We start from the raw sequence: 21,871 nt of genomic DNA on the forward strand, positions 1-21,871 counted from the left end.
ATGGGAATGTAAGTTAGTTCTGCCCCTGAGGAAAGCAGATTGGAGATTTCTCAAAGAACTTAAAACAGAACTACCATTCAGCCTAGCAGTCCCATTACTGGGTATATATCTGCACCTCCCCTCTTCCCGTGCTCCACAAAAAGAAATAGTTCTACCAAAAAGACATGTACACATATGTGCTTATTACAACACTATACACCATAGAAAAGACATGGAATTAGCCAGATGCCCATCAACAGTGGATGGATAAAGAAAACGTGGTACATATACACCATGGAATACTATGCAACCTTGAAAAAGAAGAAAATCATGTCCTTTAAAGCAACATGGATGCAGCTGGATAGAGGACATTACCGTAAGCAAATTAATGCAGGAACCGAAAATCAAATACTATATGTTCTTATTTATAAGTAGGAGCTAAACATTGGGTATTCATGGACATAAACATGGCAACTGTAGACACTGGGGGCTACTAGAGAGGGAAGGAAGGGAGGGGGACAAGAGTAGTGTTGATAAACTTAACTGTAGGGTACTGTGCTCACTACCGGGCTGATGGGATGCTTTGTATCTCAAACCTTGGCTTCGTGCAATATATCCATGTAACAAACCTGTGCATGTAACCCCTCAATCTAAAGTAAAAGTTGAAATTATATTAAAAAGGGAAAAAGAAAAGATACATCTGAATCTGAGATTTCCCAAAACCTGAATGGAAATAAAAATTTAGCAGTTCAAATCTATGGTTACTAAAAGGGGTCAGTAATAATTTGAAAACAACTTTCTTTTTTCTCATAATGAACCTACATGTCCATGATACAGGTCGCACAAAGAATTGCACAGCTACAGGAGGCCCTGTTGCATTGTGGGAAGTTTCAAGATGCCTTGGAGCCATTGCTCAGCTGGTTGGCAGATACCGAGGAGCTCATAGCCAATCAGAAACCTCCATCTGCTGAGTATAAAGTGGTGAAAGCACAGATCCAAGAACAGAAGGTAAGTGAGAATGTTGGGACAGTGAACTGTAACAGCCATAGGGAGTGGTAGACAACGCATTGGCTTACAGTTTAAGAAGGAATTCGGGAGTTTTCATAGAATCCTAACCTACTTTGTGTGATCCTGAAAGGAAAGGTGGAAATTGATTTTATTTATCTTACTTAAATCTACTAGTTTACTGTGGCATATAGTAGTAGACTGTACAATTTTACCTGTTTATGTATCCTAGTTCAGTGTTCATCCACAATTTTATGTTAAGAGGGTTTTGGTGTTTTCAGGGTCAGTAATATTCTAGATAGTGTTGTATATCATTTACAGAGTTTTATCTGTATTTTTTTTGTTGGTTTAATTTCTATTTTAGTGAAATTTTTTTTTTCCTCAGCCTTTTTTTTTTTTTTTTTTTGAGACTGAGTTTCGCCCTTGTTACCCAGGCTGGAGTGCAGTGGCGCGATCTCGGCTCACCGCAACCTCCGCCCCCTGGGTTCAGGCAATTCTCCTGCCTCAGCCTCCTGAGTAGCTGGGATTACAGGCACGTGCCACCATGCCCAGCTAATTTTTTGCACTTTTAGTAGAGACGGGGTTTCACCATATTGACCAGGATGGTCTCGATCTCTCGACCTCGTGATCCACCCGCCTCGGCCTCCCAAAGTGCTGGGATTACAGGCTTGAGCCACCACGCCCGGCTTTTCTCAGCTTTATTGGTGTATAGTTGACAAGTAAAAATTGTAAATGTTTATGATATACAATGTGATGTTTTAATACAGTATACATTGTGAAATGTTTACAGTAGTCAAAATAATTTAATATATTCATCACCTCAAATGTTAATCATTTTTTAGGGCATTTTCTCTTGGTTCAAAGGAAGTTCCCTGTTAGTCACATAATGACAGTCACTGGTCCATTTAAAAATTTTAAGTGTGTGGGGGCCGGGTGCGGTGGCTCACGCCTGTAATCCCAGCACTTTGGGAGGCCGAGGCGGGCGGATCACGAGGTCAAGAGATCGAGACCATCCTGGTCAACATGGTGAAACCCTGTCTCTACTAAAAATACAAAAAATTAGCTGGGCATCGTGGCACGTGCCTGTAATCCCAGCTACTCAGCAGGCTGAGGCAGGAGAATTGCCTGAACCCAGGAGGTGGAGGTTGTGGTGAGCCGAGATCGCGCCATTGCACTCCAGCCTAGGTAACGAGCAAAACTCCATCTCAAAAAAATAATAATAATTAAAAAATAAAATAATAAAAAAATAAAAGTTTTAAGTGTGTGAAAAGTATGTGAGTGGTGAGAACTGTGCTATATCTCATGTTTTTGCTTCAAGGATGAAACAAACTTATTTTACTCAATGAAGCTCAGGATTTGGTGGGTTGGTTTCTTTTGTTTTTTGTTTTTCTTCCTAGTTCAGATTTTAAAATGACCTGTGTTACCACTTTTCATTGTCTTTAAACATGTATATAATAGTTGCTCCAACGGCTCCTAGATGATCGGAAGGCCACTGTAGACATGCTTCAAGCAGAAGGAGGCAGAATAGCCCAGTCAGCAGAGGTTGCTGACAGAGAGAAAATCACTGGACAGCTAGAGAGTCTTGAAAGCAGATGGACTGAACTACTCAGTAAAGCAGCAACCAGGTAAGCCCAAAGGAATTTTGAGGAGTGGGTCAGAGGTTTGTTTTGTTGTTTTTTGACTTACTATCACTGAAGTGCTCTGTAAGTTCTTCTGTGATTCATATAGATTTTTGGAAGGTGTTTAATGGCTTTTATTTGAAATGGGATAAGATTTTAAAGATGATCCTCATAACCAGAATCACACTCAGGAAATGATCTCCAGCATCCTCATAAATTTCCAGGAGCTGGAAAACTCATTCCTCTGTGTGGTGGTTCTGCTGTAGTATAATCATAGTTCCAACAACAGACACAAACTCCTACAGTCCAGCCAAGTTACTTTCTGAGTTTTTGAAACAGATTTTCCCCCCTTATATTTATAAATAATGCTTTTGATACTAGGAATTGAAATGTGTCATATTTCACTTCTCTTGGCTTATTCTAATAGTAGATTTTTTTTTACCTTTAAGAGCTAGTCTTTGGTTCTGTTAAATTTCTGGGAATTCAGGAGATGCATGAACTTTCCTCAATAAATGGTCAAAAAAACAGGCAACAAATCTTCCTCCTCCAAGGAAACATTTCCTTTCTCTTTCCATAGCTATAAGTAACTTGAGCTGACATCACATAGACGTCTTTACTTTTATACAGTCCCCAGTTTTAAGATTAAATACCAGCTAATGAGAAATCAGTCAGAGAGTCAATCATTTGTTACTGTATCCTTTACGTTTCCTAGGCAGCCTATGGCAGTCTTCATATAATTCCTTTTTCAGTCTTTTTACATCCACTTGCCCATGACTTGCTTATTCCTTACCTGGGTTGCAAAGTATGGCTTGCCCATATTAATGGAAGAAACAAAATGGAAAGAGTTTAACTTACTTGTATTTCTACATTTTATACTGCTGCTTTTCTTTTCTCTCTGTCCATTTCCAGTAATGGTACCATTAGCTTTCCAGTTTCCTAGGCTTAAAACCTCTACCCTATTTTTACTCTTTTTTAAAATTTTTCTTTTGTGCCCCACATCTGTCAGCATGCTAAATTCTATCTGTTTTACTTCACATTGTCTTTCCTGTCCATCTGTTTCTCTAATTCCCACTCTCCCCTCAGTTCATGACTTACGAGCTCTCACTAGGTCTATTGAGATAGCTTCTTCAGTAGTCACAGTACTCTATCACTTACCCTCTGGTCTTCCCCTTCCCATCCCCCAGCTGCAGGTGAACCTTTCTGAAATAAGCCTCTAATCATAGCTTTTCGAGCTCAGAGACATTTAATTGACTCCCTGTTAAAATAAAACCTTCAGCTTATGACACTGACGCACCGCCTGCCATGCTAAAAAGGTGCTTAAAATAAAATCTAAACCCTTTAGCCCACCATTCAAAGTCCTCCTATTTGATCTTAACCCATCTTTCTTAGTTTCCACTATTATTATTCTCATTCCTGATATTATAGCTAAAGTAAGCTATATTCTGTTCTTTACTATCTTCTGACAAATTCCTAACTATGTGTTTTATGGTGTTATAATACATCTTTCATGAAATGCTTTTGTCCATTTCTCTTCTATAAAACTTTCCTGTATTCCCCAAGCAGGAATAATTTTTCCTGCCTCTTCACTGCCATAATTCTTTATCTGTACTTTGTATTATCATCATTATTTTAGGTACTTACCTCCCTGGTCCATAGACTCCTTAAAGTCATGGTTTGCTTATCTAATACATATTTTCATGACTCCTTCCTTCTGCCTTACTTGTTTCCATCCTCATAGCCTAATATAGTTTCTGGGCCAATATTTTGAACAGAAACAAATACCAAGAGTAGATATTTGATGCTTCTGAATTACTTTTGGCTCTTCTCCCTAAAAATACCTTAAATCTTATTACAATGAATTCTTTCACATTTTCAGATTCTAAAATCAAATGAGTAAGAAAGACATAAAAATAAGAGACAATTTTTAAAAAATGAAATTCTGGTTTAATAATTTTTAATGTATGTTTTACTTGCATTAATTAAAGATATATTTTGAAGGCTGGCATAAACAAACTAGGAGAGAAAGTTTTATACTTAGATTGCCACTTAAAATATGTTTTTCTTGGGCCGGGCGTGGTGGCTCAAGCCTGTAATCCCAGCACTTTGGGAGGCCGAGGCGGGTGGATCACGAGGTTGAGAGATCGAGACCATCCTGGTCAACATGGTGAAACTCCGTCTCTACTAAAAATACAAAAAATTAGCTGGGCATGGTGGCACATGCCTGTAATCCCAGCTACTCAGGAGGCTGAGGCAGGAGAATTGCCTGACCCCAGGAGGCGGAGGTTGCGGTGAGCCGAGATCGTGCCATTGCACTCCAGCCTGGGTAACAAGAGCGAAACTCTGTCTAAAAAAAAAAAAAAAAAAAAAAAAAAAAAAAAAAAATATATGTTTTTCTTTATATTCAAACATAATTGAATTTCTAATAACCAAAATACCACATCTTTTAATTTAAACCACTTCTTATTAAAATAATTTTGTCAAGGCATAACTAGCATAGGGCCTGGCGTAAATTAGGTATTGAGTAAAGGTTTGCTGAACTTAGTGCATTATATACTCCCAGGCCTCTTCAAATGCCATATTTTTTAGTCTGTTTTTAGTAATTCAAAGACAACATTATGATCTTTCATTGTTAATCTATGTGCTAATACAGTTCTGTGGTGGTTGTCTTGTCTGTTCCCTGTCGGGCTGTCTCTAATATCCAGACTTCCTCTCCCCTTTGTAATTTGCTGCTTTTATTTTATAGAGTAAAACAAACCACAGATACTTTGAAAAGTACATCTCTTAGCCCCTCTATGGTCTCAAAGACAATCATGTATCCAAGGAAAAGCCAAGCTTAGTATGAATGTTATATTAAATAAGAATTAAGGTTCCAAGTGAGCTGTGAAGTCTATAATTTATTTTTGTTTGCTTGTTTTTGTTTTTGTTTGGCTGCTTTCTGTGTTGGCAAATTCAGCCAGTATGAGGTTTTTTTGTTTGTTTTTTTGTTTTTTTGCCTTAAATCTGTATTCAAAGTTAGGTTTGGGGGCTTGAAATTACCAGAAGCCTGACTGGATTTGGGGGAGTTGGAAAGAGAGTTCTAGTTCATAGGCAATATACTGTCTTTACTCTTCAGATATTCTCTTTACTCACAAATGAATGTAGTGACAGAGAAAATGAAAACAGACAACTTTTTGACTCCTTTAAACCTCATTTTAGTCACATGTTCAGGTGATATACATGCTACATTCTGTTTTGATTTGTGTCAATATGGTACAAGGAGACATTAGAAGGTTTGATTCTACTGTTGCTACTCAACTGGGTGATTGGACAAATCTTTCTATGAGCCTTCTGTATCAACTTTCTCTTTTATAACAGGGGATAATTATTCTGTCCACCTTACAAGATTATGTCGGAATGAGAATAAGTTAATTGTGTGAAGTCCTTTAAAACATAGAAATGCTACATAATATGTGTTCTGTTTACTGTTGGTATTTAAACGGTACCTGGTAAAGACTATTCTTTTACTGAGTATAGTACTATTATCAGTCTTAATGTGACTTTTTGCCTGAGCAGCTTGTTCTATATATTTGTATAGGCAAAAACAGCTGGAAGACATCCTGGTTCTGGCCAAACAGTTCCATGAGACAGCTGAGCCTATTTCTGACTTCTTATCGGTCACAGAGAAAAAGCTTGCTAACTCAGAACCTGTTGGCACTCAGACTGCCAAAATACAGCAGCAGATTATTCGGCACAAGGTAGGAAGTGGTTACAGTAAATGAAAACAGAAAACTGGAATTAGAAATCCTAGAAATGAGAAAACTGCCTGCAGCATTCTAGAAGATACATGTTTTGTGGGTTTAACTTAAAATATGGTCAGATTATTATTTGGAAAAGTCACATTCTTGAAATACAAATGAAATGGACTGATAGGCTACCATATGAGTAAACAGCTTTTGTTCCCAATTATTGTATTATTTTTGCCCTTCAGTAGGTGAATTTTATAATTGTTTAATTTGTTGTATCATTTGCTATTCATCATTTTGTGTTTACTTTTCATTTATTTTGTTTCTGTTGTTCATTTTTTCCATCTGGATTTCCAGGCTCTGGAAGAAGACATAGAAAACCATGCAACAGATGTGCATCAGGCAGTCGAAATTGGGCAGTCCCTCTCCTCCCTGACATCTGCAGAGCAGGGTGTGCTGTCTGAAAAGATAGACTCATTGCAGGCCCGATACAGTGAGATTCAAGACCGCTGTTGTCGGAAGGCAGCCCTGCTTGACCAAGCTCTGGCTAATGCTAGGCTATTTGGGGAGGATGAGGTGGAGGTGCTCAACTGGCTGGCTGAGGTTGAGGACAAGCTCAGTTCAGTGTTCGTAAAGGATTTCAAACAGGATGTCCTGCACAAACAGCATGCTGACCACCTGGTATTCATGTTTCCATTTTTATTGGTTATGTTACTCAGTTATTTAGTTATTTTGATTCATGTCCCTCTTCGTTTCTTTTCTTTTTTTTTTCATCATAGCAAACACTTCAACTTTATTTTATACACAAGTGCATAGTTTGTGGACTTGATGCTGATTGCTAATCTGTTTTTGGATGAGTCCATGGAAATATTTACATTTAACAAATTGAATCAATAATTCCAGAAGATGGTACAGGGTATAGTCAGGGCCCATCTGAACTCCATCTTATGATTTACATCATTAGGTGATGGGTCACTAAGATTCTGTTTGAGCAGTTTATGAAAGAGGATGTAGTGCCCAGGATTTGATCATACAGTTAAAACTTTCAGGATATTTCTGGATTTGGTCAAATCCCAGGGATTCCGTGTCATCTTTTATTTTTTTTTTTTTTTTTTTTTTTTTTTTTTTTTAAAGATGGGGTTTCACCATGATGGCCAGGCTGGTCTTGAACTCCTGACCTCAGGTGATCCACCCACCTCGGCCTCCCAAAGTGGTAGGAGGCTGTGAGCCACAGCGCCTGGCGTCTGTGTCATCTTAATAGAAAGAAGAGTTTGCCTTTTTCATTTCATTTTTAAGAACTCTGTTTAGGAGTAGTAAAAATAGGCTAAGTAATTTTCCTAATAGTCTGATTCTTTTGCTTCATTAGCTTTAAATATGAAGAGAGTTTTTAACCTGGATTCTGATTTAAGTCAATCTGTTCTTACTGAATTTCTTCTCGAACTTTCTGATTATTCCTTATTTTGGACACAGTAGACAATTTTGCTGAATTTCACTTCTGCCTTTCTTGGGTTCAGGTTTGGTACCAATAGATGGGTAAAGCTGATATAATTCTAAATCTTTTCTCATCCAGCACATAGGAAAGCTTACCTATAGGTATTTGATTTAATTATTGTGATAGTCAATGGGCTAACCAAAGAGAAAATAAGGGGATCAAATATCTGATGTTTGAATGACACTAGTATTAATCTCTTTACTTTAAATTTGGTCTCTTAAAGGTCTCACATTTTGTTTCCTTTGTAGTACCATAGTTTTGGGATTAATGATAATCCTTTCTTTCAGGCTTTAAATGAAGAAATTGTTAATAGAAAGAAGAATGTAGATCAAGCTATTAAAAACGGTCAGGCTCTTCTAAAACAAACTACAGGTACTTTGAAAAGTGCATCTCTTAGCACCTCTGTGGTCTCAAAGACAATCATGTGTCCAAGGAAAGAAGTTCCCTGCATTAGTCTCTTCTCTATGTATATATGAGAAGCTTAATATTCACTGATTATATTCCCTACTCTGTGCTCCAGAAGGTTGTTTCCTGCTAAATCTTTTGAAAACTAAAAAGTTATCTCACGTCCAGTTATAGATAATGATTCCTTCTCTCCTTCAGTATCGAATGCCAGCATCCACTGAAAGGTGCTGGGAACATCTAGAAACACTTGAAGCCAAACTCAGATTTTAATAATTCAGAAGTGGCTTCTTTTATCAAGTGGAAAGTTTATTTCCCATTTACCCTTAGTATGGGATAAGTGAAATCATTGCCACAGCGAGAGCATCTATGAAATTAAAGCTCTGATTTGAAGAAAAGGGGATCAGAGACTCCTCATTCATAGATCTCTTAAATATGAGTAATTGTGTGCTGTCTTCCACAGGTGAGGAGGTGTTACTTATCCAGGAGAAACTAGATGGAATAAAGACTCGTTATGCAGACATCACAGTTACTAGCTCCAAGGCCCTCAGAACTTTAGAGCAAGCCCGGCAACTGGCCACCAAGTTCCAGTCTACTTACGAGGAACTGACAGGATGGCTGAGGGAGGTGGAGGAGGAGCTGGCAGCCAGTGGAGGACAGTCTCCCACAGGGGAGCAGATACCCCAGTTTCAGCAAAGACAGAAGGTGAGCTGCCATTTTAGTGTAAAAGGAAAAAAAGACTTTGTCTTTGTCAGAATCCTTAAGTTTTATCAACCTTTACCTTAAATATAAAGTAAAAATGTGTGCCCTCCCTTTCTTGTTTACTCATGGACAGTAAGATTTGACATAAAGATATATATGTTACATATGTGTTATATAAAGAAATTGAATCTCAAATCCCTAAAAACTTTGCTTTGTAATGTTTTATAACTTACGTCTGTTATTTATTCTCCAAAGAATGCGTCATGGTTTTATTTGATCTTTCTGCAAGATCTAGTGTAGTTCTAGATGCATAGGAATATTATTTAAGTACTTGTTAGGTTAAATACTGAGCCTTTGGTTAAAGCATTATTTATCATTTCTGGTGAAGTAAGGAGGTGAAGGAAGTATTAGTTGTTTTTAACCCAGAGGCAGTCTGGCTCAAAAAGTCTAACAGACCGTTCTAATCAAGCAACAGTGACGTCTAAAGTCAGGCTTCAGAATGATTGAAAAATCTGAGATGAGAAAAAAATAACTGAAGGAAGGAGGTCAGAGTCCTGCTGGGATGTGTGGTAGAGATAGCATTTTCCACCCAGCACAGCTGCTGATGTGCTTTATTTAGCAAGATATGGCCTGAAAACTCTTTTTCCCTCCTTAGGAATTAAAGAAGGAGGTCATGGAGCACAGGCTGGTGTTGGACACAGTGAATGAGGTGAGCCATGCTCTCTTAGAGCTGGTGCCCTGGAGAGCCAGAGAAGGGCTGGATAAACTTGTGTCTGATGCTAACGAGCAGTACAAACTAGTCAGTGACACTATTGGACAAAGGGTGGATGAAATTGATGCTGCTATTCAGAGATCACAACAGGTAATGTTTATAACACCTCTGCATTTATATTTTAGACAGTATTGATGTGGGAGATAGAATACTGTGACCCACATAAATACAGACTCAGAAATAAGAATGAGCTTAAGCTAAGTCTGGTGGAATAAATATGTTTTGTTAATGGGAAATGATTGGGTAGAAGTTTGTGAGGATGGATTCAGTTTTGACCAAAATACTTGACCCCTTTGAGTAGAGAAGTACTTGGAGAAGAATCTACATGAGGCCTTTTCTTAGTTAATGCCCTGCTAAGAAGGCCGATGATGATGGGAGTAGATAATATCTAGATTTCAAAAGTTCCAAATGATCACAATCTTAGTTTGACGTAATTAATTCTCTTAGCATTAGATAGAAGAGGGGAAGGAATCAAGAACTATAATTACTATGAAATATGCAAACCAAAATAGCAGAGCTATCTAAAATAGAACCTTCTTAGTAAACACAGGTGTCATATTTCCCTTGATCTTTTTTCCTTCCTGCTCTCTGGAAAGAAAAAGTCTTTTTTTGTGTGTGTAGCTGAATACACACCTCTTAATGTGCCATAGTACAAAAAAATAAGTTAATATAACGCCTTAAGATCATAGTGATAAGCGTATGCTTTTTGAACCACAGAGCAATTTGCTCCAAGTGCAAGTATATTCCCAATGTGTCTTTAGAGTTATCCCTAATCTTGGCCAGGTATTTCAATATGAAACTTATTGTGCTTGGGAGAAGCTTATTTTAAATATAAGTGTATACTGGCAAGGTTGAAGAGGAAGAGATAAAAGATTGGGGAGGTCAGGCACCGGAGACTGGCCTCACACCTATAGTCCCAGCACTTTAGGAGGCTGAGGCAGGAGAATCCCTGAGGCACCAAGGGTTCAAGACCAGCCTGGGCAACATAATGAGACACCATCTCTACAGAAATATAAAAAAATTAGCCAAGTGTGGTGGCATGTGCGTGTATAGTCCTAGCTATTAGAGAGGCTGAAGTGGCAGGATCACTTGAGCCTAGGAGTTAGAAGCTGCAGTGAGCTATGATTGTGCCACTACACTCCAGCCTGGGCAACAGAATGAGACTCTGTCTCTGAGGGACAAGGATGGGGGAAGATTGGGGAGCCCTCATGAAGTAACAGTCACGTAGAACATGTTTTTGGTTTTTGTTATTACATAACCATTTAAAAATCTATTGTTAAGCAGGGCACAGTGGTTCACGCCTATAATCCCAGCACATTGGGAAGCCAGGAAGGGCAGATCATGAGGTCAAGATATTGAGACCATCCTGGCCAACATGGTGAAACCCCATCTCTACTAAAAATACAAAAATTAGCCAGGCGTGGTGGCACGTGCCTGTAGTCTCAGCTACGCGGGAGGCTGAGGCAAGAGAATCGCAGGACATGGGAGGTGGAGGTTGCAGTGAGCCAAGCGCTACAGCAAGACTCCGTCTCAAAAAAAAAAAATGTGTTCTTCTGGGGTCTTATGCTGCTTCAGCTGAGCGAGCACTTCCAAGTTAACTTGACTCTGCTGTCTACTGCCATATTAGGTATATATTTAAACATCTGACTAAACCTGCTACTGTTCATGTCTAGGTAGGAAAGAGCATTGGCAGGAAGAGTATAGTCTCAAGAAAACACTGATTAGAGGTATATTTCTTTTGAAGGAGATTGGTTTCTATTGTTATTTCTAGCTGTAGAAACAATAACTGGGTTCTGGAACTTCTTCTAAAGAAATTGAAATATGATCAATTCTAACTTGTTTGCCCCTTCATTTGTGATTTTATGAAATTCTTCCCAGTTTTGACTCTACCTTGTGAGATATAAACCGTATTACTGAAAATCAGGCCTTGCTATGTTGAATAAATTATGGTTCTAAGAAGGAGACTTGGTTGTATATAATTTCTTTATTTTTCTTTAATGCATCTATTAGTATGAGCAAGCTGCTGATGCAGAACTAGCTTGGGTTGCTGAAACAAAACGGAAACTGATGGCCCTGGGTCCAATTCGCCTGGAACAGGACCAGACCACAGCTCAGCTTCAGGTACAGAAGGTATGTGCCCGCCCTGTCCTGAGCTAATAGAATCATCAATAACTTAGAGTCACTAAGTTATCCCATGTCAGGTAGAATAATTTAATGACATGATGGTAAATAGAAACTAATTTTATACATACTTGGTTGAGATGAGGAAGAATTTTTTTTGCTTTGTGAAAAAGAAAAATACACCTATTAATCCAGGAAAGAAAAATTAGCAGTTTCTGGCTGGGCACGGTGGCTCATGCCTGTAATCCCAGCACTTTCGGAGGCCCAGGGCGGCCAGATCACCTGAGGTCGGGAATTCGAGACCAGCCTGACCAACATGGAGAAACCCTCTCTGCATTAAAAATACAAAATTAGCCAGGTGTGGTGGCGCATGCCTGTGGTGCATGCCTGTGCTCGGGAGGCTGAGGCAGGAGAATCTCTGGAACCCAGGAGGCAGAGGTTGTGGTGAGCCGAGCCGAGATCACACCATTGTACTCCAGCCTGGGCAACAAGAGTTACACTCCGTTTTTAAAAAAAAAGAGAAGAATTAGCAATTTCCTTGGTGATTTTTAGGAGAGTAGAAATTTTTGTAAGCTACTAAAAAGAAACTAAAGAAGATGTTGGATAAGCAAAGTGTCAAACTATTTAAGAACAATTTTTGATGTGGCTTTTTCGTAGATTGTGTCTTAACATTCAGAAACACAGATAAGGGTCTTTTTACTTCTTGACTTAACTACAGTTTACTTTTCAAAGGCTTTCTCCATTGATATTATTCGACACAAAGATTCAATGGATGAACTCTTCAGTCACCGTGGTGAAATCTTTGGCACTTGTGGGGAGGAGCAGAAAGCTGTATTACAGGTGAATTATATTTATTTACTTGCCGTATTGTTCCTGTCTTGATTGTGGTGAATTAAAAGCACAATTGTGAAATGAGGGTTTAAGGGGGTTTTTTTTCCTCCTGGACTTTTCTTATAATTGTTATTAAAGTCCAGCTTGATGTTCTAGGGATTTCAGAATCCTAACCCTGTGTGCACAAATGTCTAAAACAACCATTCTGTATAATGTGAAATATATTGCAAATCCTTATTCTTTTTAACAGAGGAATTGTTACTTATCCTCACTCCGCAGGGAACAAGTTTTGAATTACTTTTCAAGGTATTTATGGTAGATTTTTTTTAGAACCGTATGCAGATATTAATTTCTTCTTCATATCCTTCTAAAAGGTCATACCTATTTTTAAAAGGATTGGTCAAGAGAGTTTGTAGACAAGTTTTGTTTTGTTTTATAAAGGATATGGTAAACCGAAGTTTCCTTAGAAATATTCATAAACTAAGCCACTCATCCTAAACATTTGAAACATAAATGGCAGCTTTCTGGAGACTTCTTTTTAATCAGAAGAAAAATGACAGATAAAATTTGATGGGCAAAAATTCCATCGTACCGTCTTAGATGTTCAGTTTTAAATTGATCCATTATAACACCACCATATTGGCCAGGTGCAGTGGCTCACACCTGTAATCCCAACACTTTGGGAGGTCGAGGCAGTCAGATAGCCTGAGATCAGGAGTTTGAGACCAGCCTGACCAACATGGAGAAACCCCATCTCTACCAAAAATACAAAAATTAGCTGGACATGGTGGCAGTTGCCTGTAATCCCAGCTACTCGGGAGGCTGAGGCAGGAGAATTGCTTGAACCCAGGAGGTGGAGGTTGCAGTGAGCTGAGATTGTGCCACTGCATTCCAGCCCAGATGACGGAGTGAGACTCTGTCTCAAAAATGTATATATAATAATAATAATGCTATATCTAAGATTGTGTCATTACTGAAAGATTAATTTTGCTGTGTTTTTCTTGTCCTATTTTACTGTTTTTTAAACTTATCTTTTAAAAATTATAGAAATAAAACATGTATGATGGGAAAATTAGAAAATTTCAGGCAAGTATAAAGAAAATAAAAATCACTTGTAATCTTTATTGAGATTTTAAAATAATTTAGTTGCATATTCTTTTAGACTTTTCAATGTATATATACCTATTTTTTTCTTAAGAGTTTATAATAGTAATACCCCTTTTTTTTACTCACATAGGAAAAGACAGAGTCTCTAATACAGCAATATGAAGCCATTAGCCTACTCAATTCAGATCGTTATGCCCGCCTAGAACGGGCCCAGGTCTTAGTAAACCAGTTTTGGGAAACTTACGAAGAGCTCAGTCCCTGGATTGAGGAAACTCGGACACTAATAGCACAGTTACCCCCTCCAGCCATTGATCATGAGCAGCTCAGGCAGCAGCAAGAGGAAATGAGGGTAAGGAGCATGCCAAGTTTCATTTTACTGCTCTAAAATGTTCTCTATAATTTATTTAAAAACAACATGTATTAGTATCTATAAGTGCAAGTTCTTCTGTATTACGAAGTTAATTCTTAATCAGTTAGAATTTCTTTGCATAATATATATATGAATTATTTTCTTTGTTGTTTAATATAAATTGATTAAACACTAAGATTATGGAGATGTCAAGAATCTTGGTATGATGGAGCTAAAGAACTAACTAAAAATCAATGGAATTTAAAATACTTCCAGGGACAATGGGGTGCTGTTATACTCAAGGTATGGTTGGATGGCACTTTCTACTTAGTTAGGCACCAACTGGAGTGAAAGCTGTGAGAGAATGTCCGAAAGCATTTGCTCTGTATAGTTAATGACACTTTAAAATGTTTATTTTTGGTTTATGGCTTGTGCTTATTGCTATTCCTGTAAGTGGAAGGATGTAAACTGGACGTAGCCAGCAGTAAAGTCAAGGAGTGGTTGGATTGCCAAAAATGTTGCTATTCATAGCTTATCCAGCTTGGTATCTCAGTCTGGGAGGTAGACAGTTATTAAACCATGTAGAGTAAAATAGACTGCATAGAAGTACTTAAGAATACAGAAGAGGCCGGGCGCAGTGGCTCACGCCTGCAATCCCAGCACTTTGGGAGGCCGAGGCAGGTGGATCACGAGGTCAAGAGATCGCGACCATCCTGGTTAACATGGTGAAACCCCGTCTCTACTAAAAATACAAAAAATTAGCTGGGCATGGTGACGCGTGCCTGTAATCCCAGCTACTTGGGAGACTGAGGCAGGAGAATTGCCTGAACCCAGGAGACGGAGGTTGCGGTGAGCTGAGATCGCGCCACCATTGCACTCCAGCCTGGGTAACAAGCGCGAAACTCCGTCTCAAAAAAAAAAGGAGTACAGAAGAGACTGGAGTAGATTTGTATGACACAGGTGGTAGGAAGAGAGGATGTTTTCAGGAAAGCTGCATCATAACTGACTTTTTAAAATTAAGAGAATTGGGTAGTGTTAGAACCTAAGATTTAGGTGTTTTTTTGTTTTCTCATAAATGCTGGGCCTTGCTGGATTTTAAAAATTTTGTTTGTTCCTTTCCTTAAAGTTGATATTAGCTCTGATCAAAGTATCTAAATAAGTAAACTGGTATAAAAGTACTCATTATGGTTTAATTCTTCTTTACCTAGCAATTAAGGGAATCTATTGCTGAACACAAACCTCATATTGACAAACTACTAAAGATAGGCCCACAGCTAAAGGAATTAAACCCCGAGGAAGGGAGAATGGTGGAAGAAAAATACCAGAAAGCAGAAAACATGTATGCCCAAATAAAGGAAGAGGTGCGCCAGCGAGCCCTGGCTCTGGATGAGGCCGTGTCCCAGTCTGCACAGGTATGTGTATGTCTGACACTCACAACCTTCAACTGTCTGCTGTTCTAAACAAGAGGTCTCTGTATCAGGTATGCCTTTGTGCTCAGGAATTTCCAGACCAGCATGTTTATAATACATGATTGGTAGATGGAACAGAAAGCTTAGCCTATCTGCATTTTTATTACAAGGAACATTGGCATACTGGCATTCTAAGGAGAGTGAAATGCATCTTGGCTGGTATATATCGTCTGTTGATGGTTTCTCTGAAAACTTTATGTTGTGATGATCCTTTTAGCAGATGATTTTGGATAAATTTATCTTGCAGATTCGAAAGCAGTGACTACCTCAAAAAAATACTTCTTACTGGGCCTGTTACTTTTTGCTTTAGAGCCACAGCACATTAGTTTTCTTAAGCAACCAGCTAACTCATAGTTCATATGCTTGAGTAGGGAGTAGTAAAAGCCAAAAAGAAGCAAAAACCACCAGCAGAGGAGTTTAAAGCATGTAACTACATACTTTCAACTAATATATTACTCTTAGTGGTACTGTTGTCATGTCTGGGTATTTTATTCCTATGTTTAGTCAATATTCTTGGTTAATATTTGTACTTACTCAAGTTTCTCCCCCCACCTGCCGTCCCATCTCTCACTCACATTGTGGAATGTGTTACTTTGTGTTGTTGCTGCCTGCTCCTGTCTTCCCCACATCGTCACATTTCATTGTTGTGTTGACCGCGCCCACCATTACAGATTACAGAGGTAAGGTTCCCATCCCCGTTGGGACTAGGGTGTTCTTATAATGCTGAAAATTAAGGTCATTGCCTATGAGGAAATTTCCCTTAACTTTGTTGGAATAAATTTAATTAGTGCAGTTTATTACGCCAGTTTCATTTGGGGTGGAACCTAGAAGTGAGAGAGTGATGGGAAGTGATTTTGTTAAGAAGTCCCACCGTGTTTTTTCTATAGGACACTTGAAATTGGTAAGCCTTTCTCTAACTAAAACCAGAGTTGGTTTGAGATAGGTTTTTCTTAGGCGGCAAGCTTATTTGTTTTGCTCTCTTTTCTCCCCTCTTTGCAGCAAATTTTAATGAGAACTTTTCAGTTGTAGTCATGTTATTCAAAGTACCAGAAAAGTGGGAAGGTAATAATTCTTTAAGAATAAGGTTAGATTTGGTCTTCCTTAATTACCTTTCATTATTCCAACATTTTTTTCTCTCTTATTGTTCCATAGACGGGTTGTTAAATTGCATGCCATGATACTTTTAAACTATAAGTCATGTAGCATATTAAGTTCCCCATCCATTTACACAGCTGGTAGAGGGCATCTAATTTGTTGGTCTAGTCTGTTGCATGCAACTGTCATCTCAGATGTTGACATACTGACTCTAAGCAGTTTTACAGTCTTGTCCCTTTTTTGTTACATTAGTTGGAATAGGAGAAATATTGTGGCAGCACTAAAAATTTGAATTGGTTTCTAGTATATTAATATATTTAGATTCTTAAAATAAATATTGGCTTTTTTTTTTTTTTCTAATGGGCCAGCTCTGGTATACTATGCCCAAAACAGTTTTGGTTTTGTTTGTTTTTGTGTTTTTTTGAGACAGAGTCTTACTCTGTCACTCAGGCTGGAATGCAGTGGTGCAGTCTTGGCTCACTGCAACCAATTCTCATGTCTCAGCCTCCCTAGTAGTTGGGACTACAGGTGCGCACCACCACACCCGGCTAATTTTTGTATTTTTAGTAAGGACAGGGTTTCACCATGTTTGTCAGGCTGGTCTTGTACTCCTGACCTCAGGTGATTGCCCACCTCAGTCTCTCAAAGCGCTGGGATTGCAGATATGAACCAACATGCCTGGCCCAAAACAGTTTCTTAACAGCCACTAGGCTGTTATCCTAAGCAGTAGTAGGACAATATCTCGTCTTTATTCCCTAACGTTTTCCCAAGAAGAGTGATGAGGTATGCTGTGATGGTAATGTTCCAATGTTTGTTTAGTTTCATGATAAAATTGAGCCTATGTTGGAGACACTGGAGAATCTTTCCTCTCGCCTGCGTATGCCACCACTGATCCCTGCTGAAGTAGACAAGATCAGAGAGTGCATCAGTGAAAATAAGAGTGCCACCATGGAGCTAGAAAAACTGCAGCCATCCTTTGAGGCCTTGAAGCGCCGTGGAGAGGAGCTCATTGGACGATCTCAGGGAGCAGACAAGGATCTGGCTGCAAAAGGTGCTTGATGACTGTCATTATTTTTAAAGAAAATCAACAGAATGAATTCTAGGCTGTGGTTATCTTCAGCATTCTACCTGATTCATTTATTTCCTTGAATGCAAAGGCAGTCCCCAGTAATGAGTATTCCAGAAAGTTATTGGAAAATCATTTGGCATTCAGAACACATTTCCCCATTGAAACAAGGTTACAATTGGTAGTTAGATTCCCAGGCCAGGAAACAAAAGCTCCTTTAACCCCAATGTGAGTAAACTACAGTATCAATAGTGGGTAGAACATAGCTAGCTTTTGTAATGCTTTCCATGGGAAACATACAAGTTTAACATAGAATACTGGAAACAGAGTTCTCATCTCAGCCCTTTTGTAAGTTAAGGGTTTTCTGTCTTAGTACTACCTTTATAGTAGATGATAGCTCATTTTTGCATTACTTCTGTGATCCCTTTATGTGGGAGACCAATGTAAGAGGAAAATGCTAGTGTAGAAATAATAGGCTGGGTGTGGTGGCTCACGCCTATAATCCCAGCACTTTGGGAGGCCGAGGCGGGTAGATCACCTGAGGTCAGGAACTTGAAACCAGTCTGGCCAACATGGCAAAACCCTCTCTCTACTAAAAATACAAAAATTAGCCAGGCCTCATGGCGCATTCCTGCAATTCCAGCTACTCAGGAGGCTGAGGCAGGAGAATCTCTTGAACCTGGGAGGCAGAGGTTGCAGTGAGGTGAGATCACGCCATTGCACTCCAGCTGAGATTGCGCCGCTGCACTCCAACCTGGGCAAAAACAGTGAGATTCCATGAGATTCCATTTCAAAAGAAAGAAAAGAAATAATAAACCTAAAATAGAAAATTATCCTTTAGGCCGGGCGCGGTGGCTCAAGCCTGTAATCCCAGCACTTTGGGAGGCCGAGGCGGATGGATCACGAGATCAAGAGATCGAGACCATCCTGGTCAACATGGTGAAACCCCGTCTCTACTAAAAATACAAAAAATTAGCTGGACATGGTGGCGCGTGCCTGTAATCCCAGCTACTCAGGACGCTGAGGCAGGAGAATTGCCTGAACCCAGGAGGTGGAGGTTGCGGTGAGCTGAGATCGTGCCATTGCACTCCAGCCTGGGTAACAAGAGCGAATCTCTGTCTCAAAAAAAAAAAAGAAAAAAAAAGAAAATTATCCTTTAGTTATGAATACTTATTAGCATTTTTTTTTTTTAAGATAGTTTCATTGAAAAGGTCAGAGTTAGATGGACTTTCTGAGTAGACCAGTTTCAGGTTCTTAGAGAAGTCCTATTCATATCTTTGGGTTTTTTTTTGTTTGTTTGTTTTTAACCTCCTCAGAAATCCAGGATAAATTGGATCAAATGGTATTCTTCTGGGAGGACATCAAAGCTCGGGCTGAAGAGCGAGAAATCAAATTTCTTGATGTCCTCGAATTAGCAGAGAAGTTCTGGTATGACATGGCAGCTCTCTTGACCACCATCAAAGACACCCAGGATATCGTCCATGATTTGGAAAGCCCAGGCATTGATCCATCCATCATCAAACAACAGGTCGAAGCTGCTGAGGTAAAAAGGAAACAAAACCCTTTCTTTTAGGTGTTTGTCCTCTGGAAAAAGCACTTTATCAAATCAAAGTAAGATATGTTAATTGCTTAGCCAGGCTGAGTACCTTAAAGGTTTTTTGAAATTGTTTTGTTTTGTTTTTTGACATGGAGTTACACTGTTGTTTCCCAGGCTGGAGTGCAATGGTGCAATCTCGGCTCACTGCAACCTCTACCTCCCAGGTTCAACGGGTTTTCCTGCCACAGCCTCCCAAGTAGCTGGGATTACAGGCATGCACCACCATGCCTGGCTGATTTCCATTTTGAGTAGAGACGGGGTTTCACTATGTTGACCAGGCTGGTCTCGAACTCTTGACCTCAGGTGATCCACCTGCCTCAGCCTCCCAAAGTGCTGGAATTACAGGCGTGAGCCACTGATCCAGGCCTAAAGTTTCTTTTTAAATTGAGAAATTCTCCACTTGAAAAAAAACCTGCTCATTATAGTACATTTTTTAAATACAGAAAAATGGATGGTAGAAAATAAAAATCAATTTTGGACTCATTATCTAGAGATAACAATTGTTACTTTGACATACTTTTTTCTAGTCTTTTGGGGCTTTTTTTTTTTTTTTTTGAGACAAGTTCTCACTGTGTTACCCAGGCTGGATTGCAGTGGCATGATCTTGACTCACTGCAACTTCTACCTCCCAGGCTCAAGCAATCCTCCCACGTCAGCCTCCCTAGTAGCTGGAACTATGGTCACATGCCACCATGCCTGGCTAATTTTTTTAGTTTTTGTCGAGATGGGGTTTCATTTGCCATGTTGCCCAGACTTGCCATGAACTCCTGGGCTCAAGCACTCTTTCCAGCTCAGCGTCCCAAAGTCCAGAATTACAGGTGTGAGCCACTGCGCCTGGCCCAAGAGTCTATTTTTTACTAACAACGTTTCTCACCTCATATTGTCCATTTAGCATAAGCCAAGCATATCTTGATATTATTTCTTTTATTTCTTACTTTTATTTTAGCTATTTTTTCATATAGAAATTCCTTCCCTCCCAACCTTGGGTCAGTACCAATCCATGAGCCAGTTTTTAGGATGTGGCACAGAATTTATTCAAGATTTACTGTCAGCACTTAAATTTGTGACTTTTACTGTATTATTTTACCCTTGATCTCTTCCTCTGTAATACACAGTCTAGCTGCTGATTATAATTTCTTTGGAGGCAGGAAGGGGTGAACATTTGGTAAATTATTGATGCTCATGGTACCTTTTCTGTACTATTTTATATATACATACATCTATATGTCCTATATATTTTATATATATGAAAAATAGCCACTTTGAGTCTGAAGCTTTAGTGTCTAGATAAGTGAAACTGACAGTTATGTTGAGCATCTGCTATTGGGGTATAAAACACATTTGCAAAGTTTGGAAAGTTCTGTTTTGCTTTCTGTTTTGGCTTATATTGTGTTCATTTACATGTAGACTATTAAGGAAGAGACAGACGGTCTGCATGAGGAACTGGAGTTTATTCGGATCCTTGGAGCAGATTTGATTTTTGCCTGTGGAGAAACTGAGAAGCCTGAAGTGAGGAAGAGCATTGATGAGGTGTGGAGAAACGGATGAGGCATTCAGTTAAAACATTAGTGGGCTCAGACTGAAGAGTGGTGTTGATTGAAGAATCTGACTGAATGTTTTTCCCCTAGATGAATAATGCTTGGGAGAACTTAAACAAAACATGGAAAGAGAGGCTAGAAAAACTTGAGGATGCTATGCAAGCTGCCGTGCAGTATCAGGACACTCTTCAGGTGAGAGGCCAGGAGGTGACCACCAAGGAAACACAGGTCCTGTGTTTTGCCATTTTTGTAATTTTTGGAATTCAGCATAAGAGTGGATCACCTTCACAGGACTGCAGACCTACAATAGTGCTGTTTCCACAAATCTAGCCAAAGTTTCCCACTTGTAGTGAAAAAAGGTAGCGACATCTGTCTGAATTCCTACTCTTCCTGCCATTTTTATCATTGCCTGCTTATCAGAGTTAGCTTCATTCAGCTACATTGTGAAGCTGGCCTTACTCTGAAAGTCATTGCTTGCCAAAGGTTCCAAACCTAGGTTATCTTCAAGCACAATTTGGCTTGGCACAGTTGCTTCAGAACATCATGAGCTTGCTAGCTGGGATTGAGAAATCTTAGCTTTTATTCATATTTAGTATTTCCAAATTGTAGTTTATTTTGAACATTATCTTGATAATATTGGCTGCATTATTAAATCAGCATATTAATAAAGATCATTATTCCTTATCTGTGCCCCTTACCTAAAAATCACAAACAGCACAAGGTGCTTTGATTTATGTGTTCTTCTATTAGCAGGGATAATGCTAATTGTCTCCCAAATTCTTCTGGTTTTAATTTTGACTGTTCACATGTCTTTTGTTCTAGGCTATGTTTGACTGGCTAGATAACACTGTGATTAAACTGTGCACCATGCCCCCTGTTGGCACTGACCTCAATACTGTTAAAGATCAGTTAAATGAAATGAAGGTTTGTATCTGGGTATGGCTTTTGAAGAAGAGTTGTTTTAGTTTTTAAAGGTTTGATTTGATGTTAACATTGAGTGTGTTT

General features: G+C 39.0%; 1 protein-coding gene across 24 annotated transcripts in view; it reads left to right on the forward strand.

Moving 5' to 3' along the window:
• Window positions 1-21,871, forward strand: part of LOC101042315 (microtubule actin crosslinking factor 1) — a 393,287-nt gene that overhangs the window by 326,275 nt on the left and 45,141 nt on the right. For 20 of the 24 annotated variants that reach the window (XM_074380572.1, XM_074380574.1, XM_074380570.1 and 17 more), the window contains 16 exons: window positions 817-987; window positions 2,443-2,609; window positions 6,178-6,337; window positions 6,683-7,006; window positions 8,105-8,189; window positions 8,683-8,924; window positions 9,577-9,783; window positions 11,704-11,823; window positions 12,547-12,654; window positions 13,883-14,101; window positions 15,310-15,513; window positions 17,485-17,716; window positions 19,048-19,274; window positions 20,736-20,858; window positions 20,957-21,058; window positions 21,689-21,790. In XM_074380572.1, coding sequence (XP_074236673.1) covers window positions 817-987; window positions 2,443-2,609; window positions 6,178-6,337; window positions 6,683-7,006; window positions 8,105-8,189; window positions 8,683-8,924; window positions 9,577-9,783; window positions 11,704-11,823; window positions 12,547-12,654; window positions 13,883-14,101; window positions 15,310-15,513; window positions 17,485-17,716; window positions 19,048-19,274; window positions 20,736-20,858; window positions 20,957-21,058; window positions 21,689-21,790 — 2,793 coding nt within the window. The remainder of the gene's footprint in view (window positions 1-816; window positions 988-2,442; window positions 2,610-6,177; window positions 6,338-6,682; window positions 7,007-8,104; window positions 8,190-8,682; window positions 8,925-9,576; window positions 9,784-11,703; window positions 11,824-12,546; window positions 12,655-13,882; window positions 14,102-15,309; window positions 15,514-17,484; window positions 17,717-19,047; window positions 19,275-20,735; window positions 20,859-20,956; window positions 21,059-21,688; window positions 21,791-21,871) is intronic. The other 4 variants (XM_074380569.1, XM_074380579.1, XM_074380583.1 and 1 more) reach the window with 1 other exon arrangement.

This window comes from Saimiri boliviensis, chromosome 11, assembly GCF_048565385.1.
Source record: "Saimiri boliviensis isolate mSaiBol1 chromosome 11, mSaiBol1.pri, whole genome shotgun sequence".
In the NCBI taxonomy this organism is placed as follows: Eukaryota; Metazoa; Chordata; class Mammalia; order Primates; family Cebidae; genus Saimiri; species Saimiri boliviensis.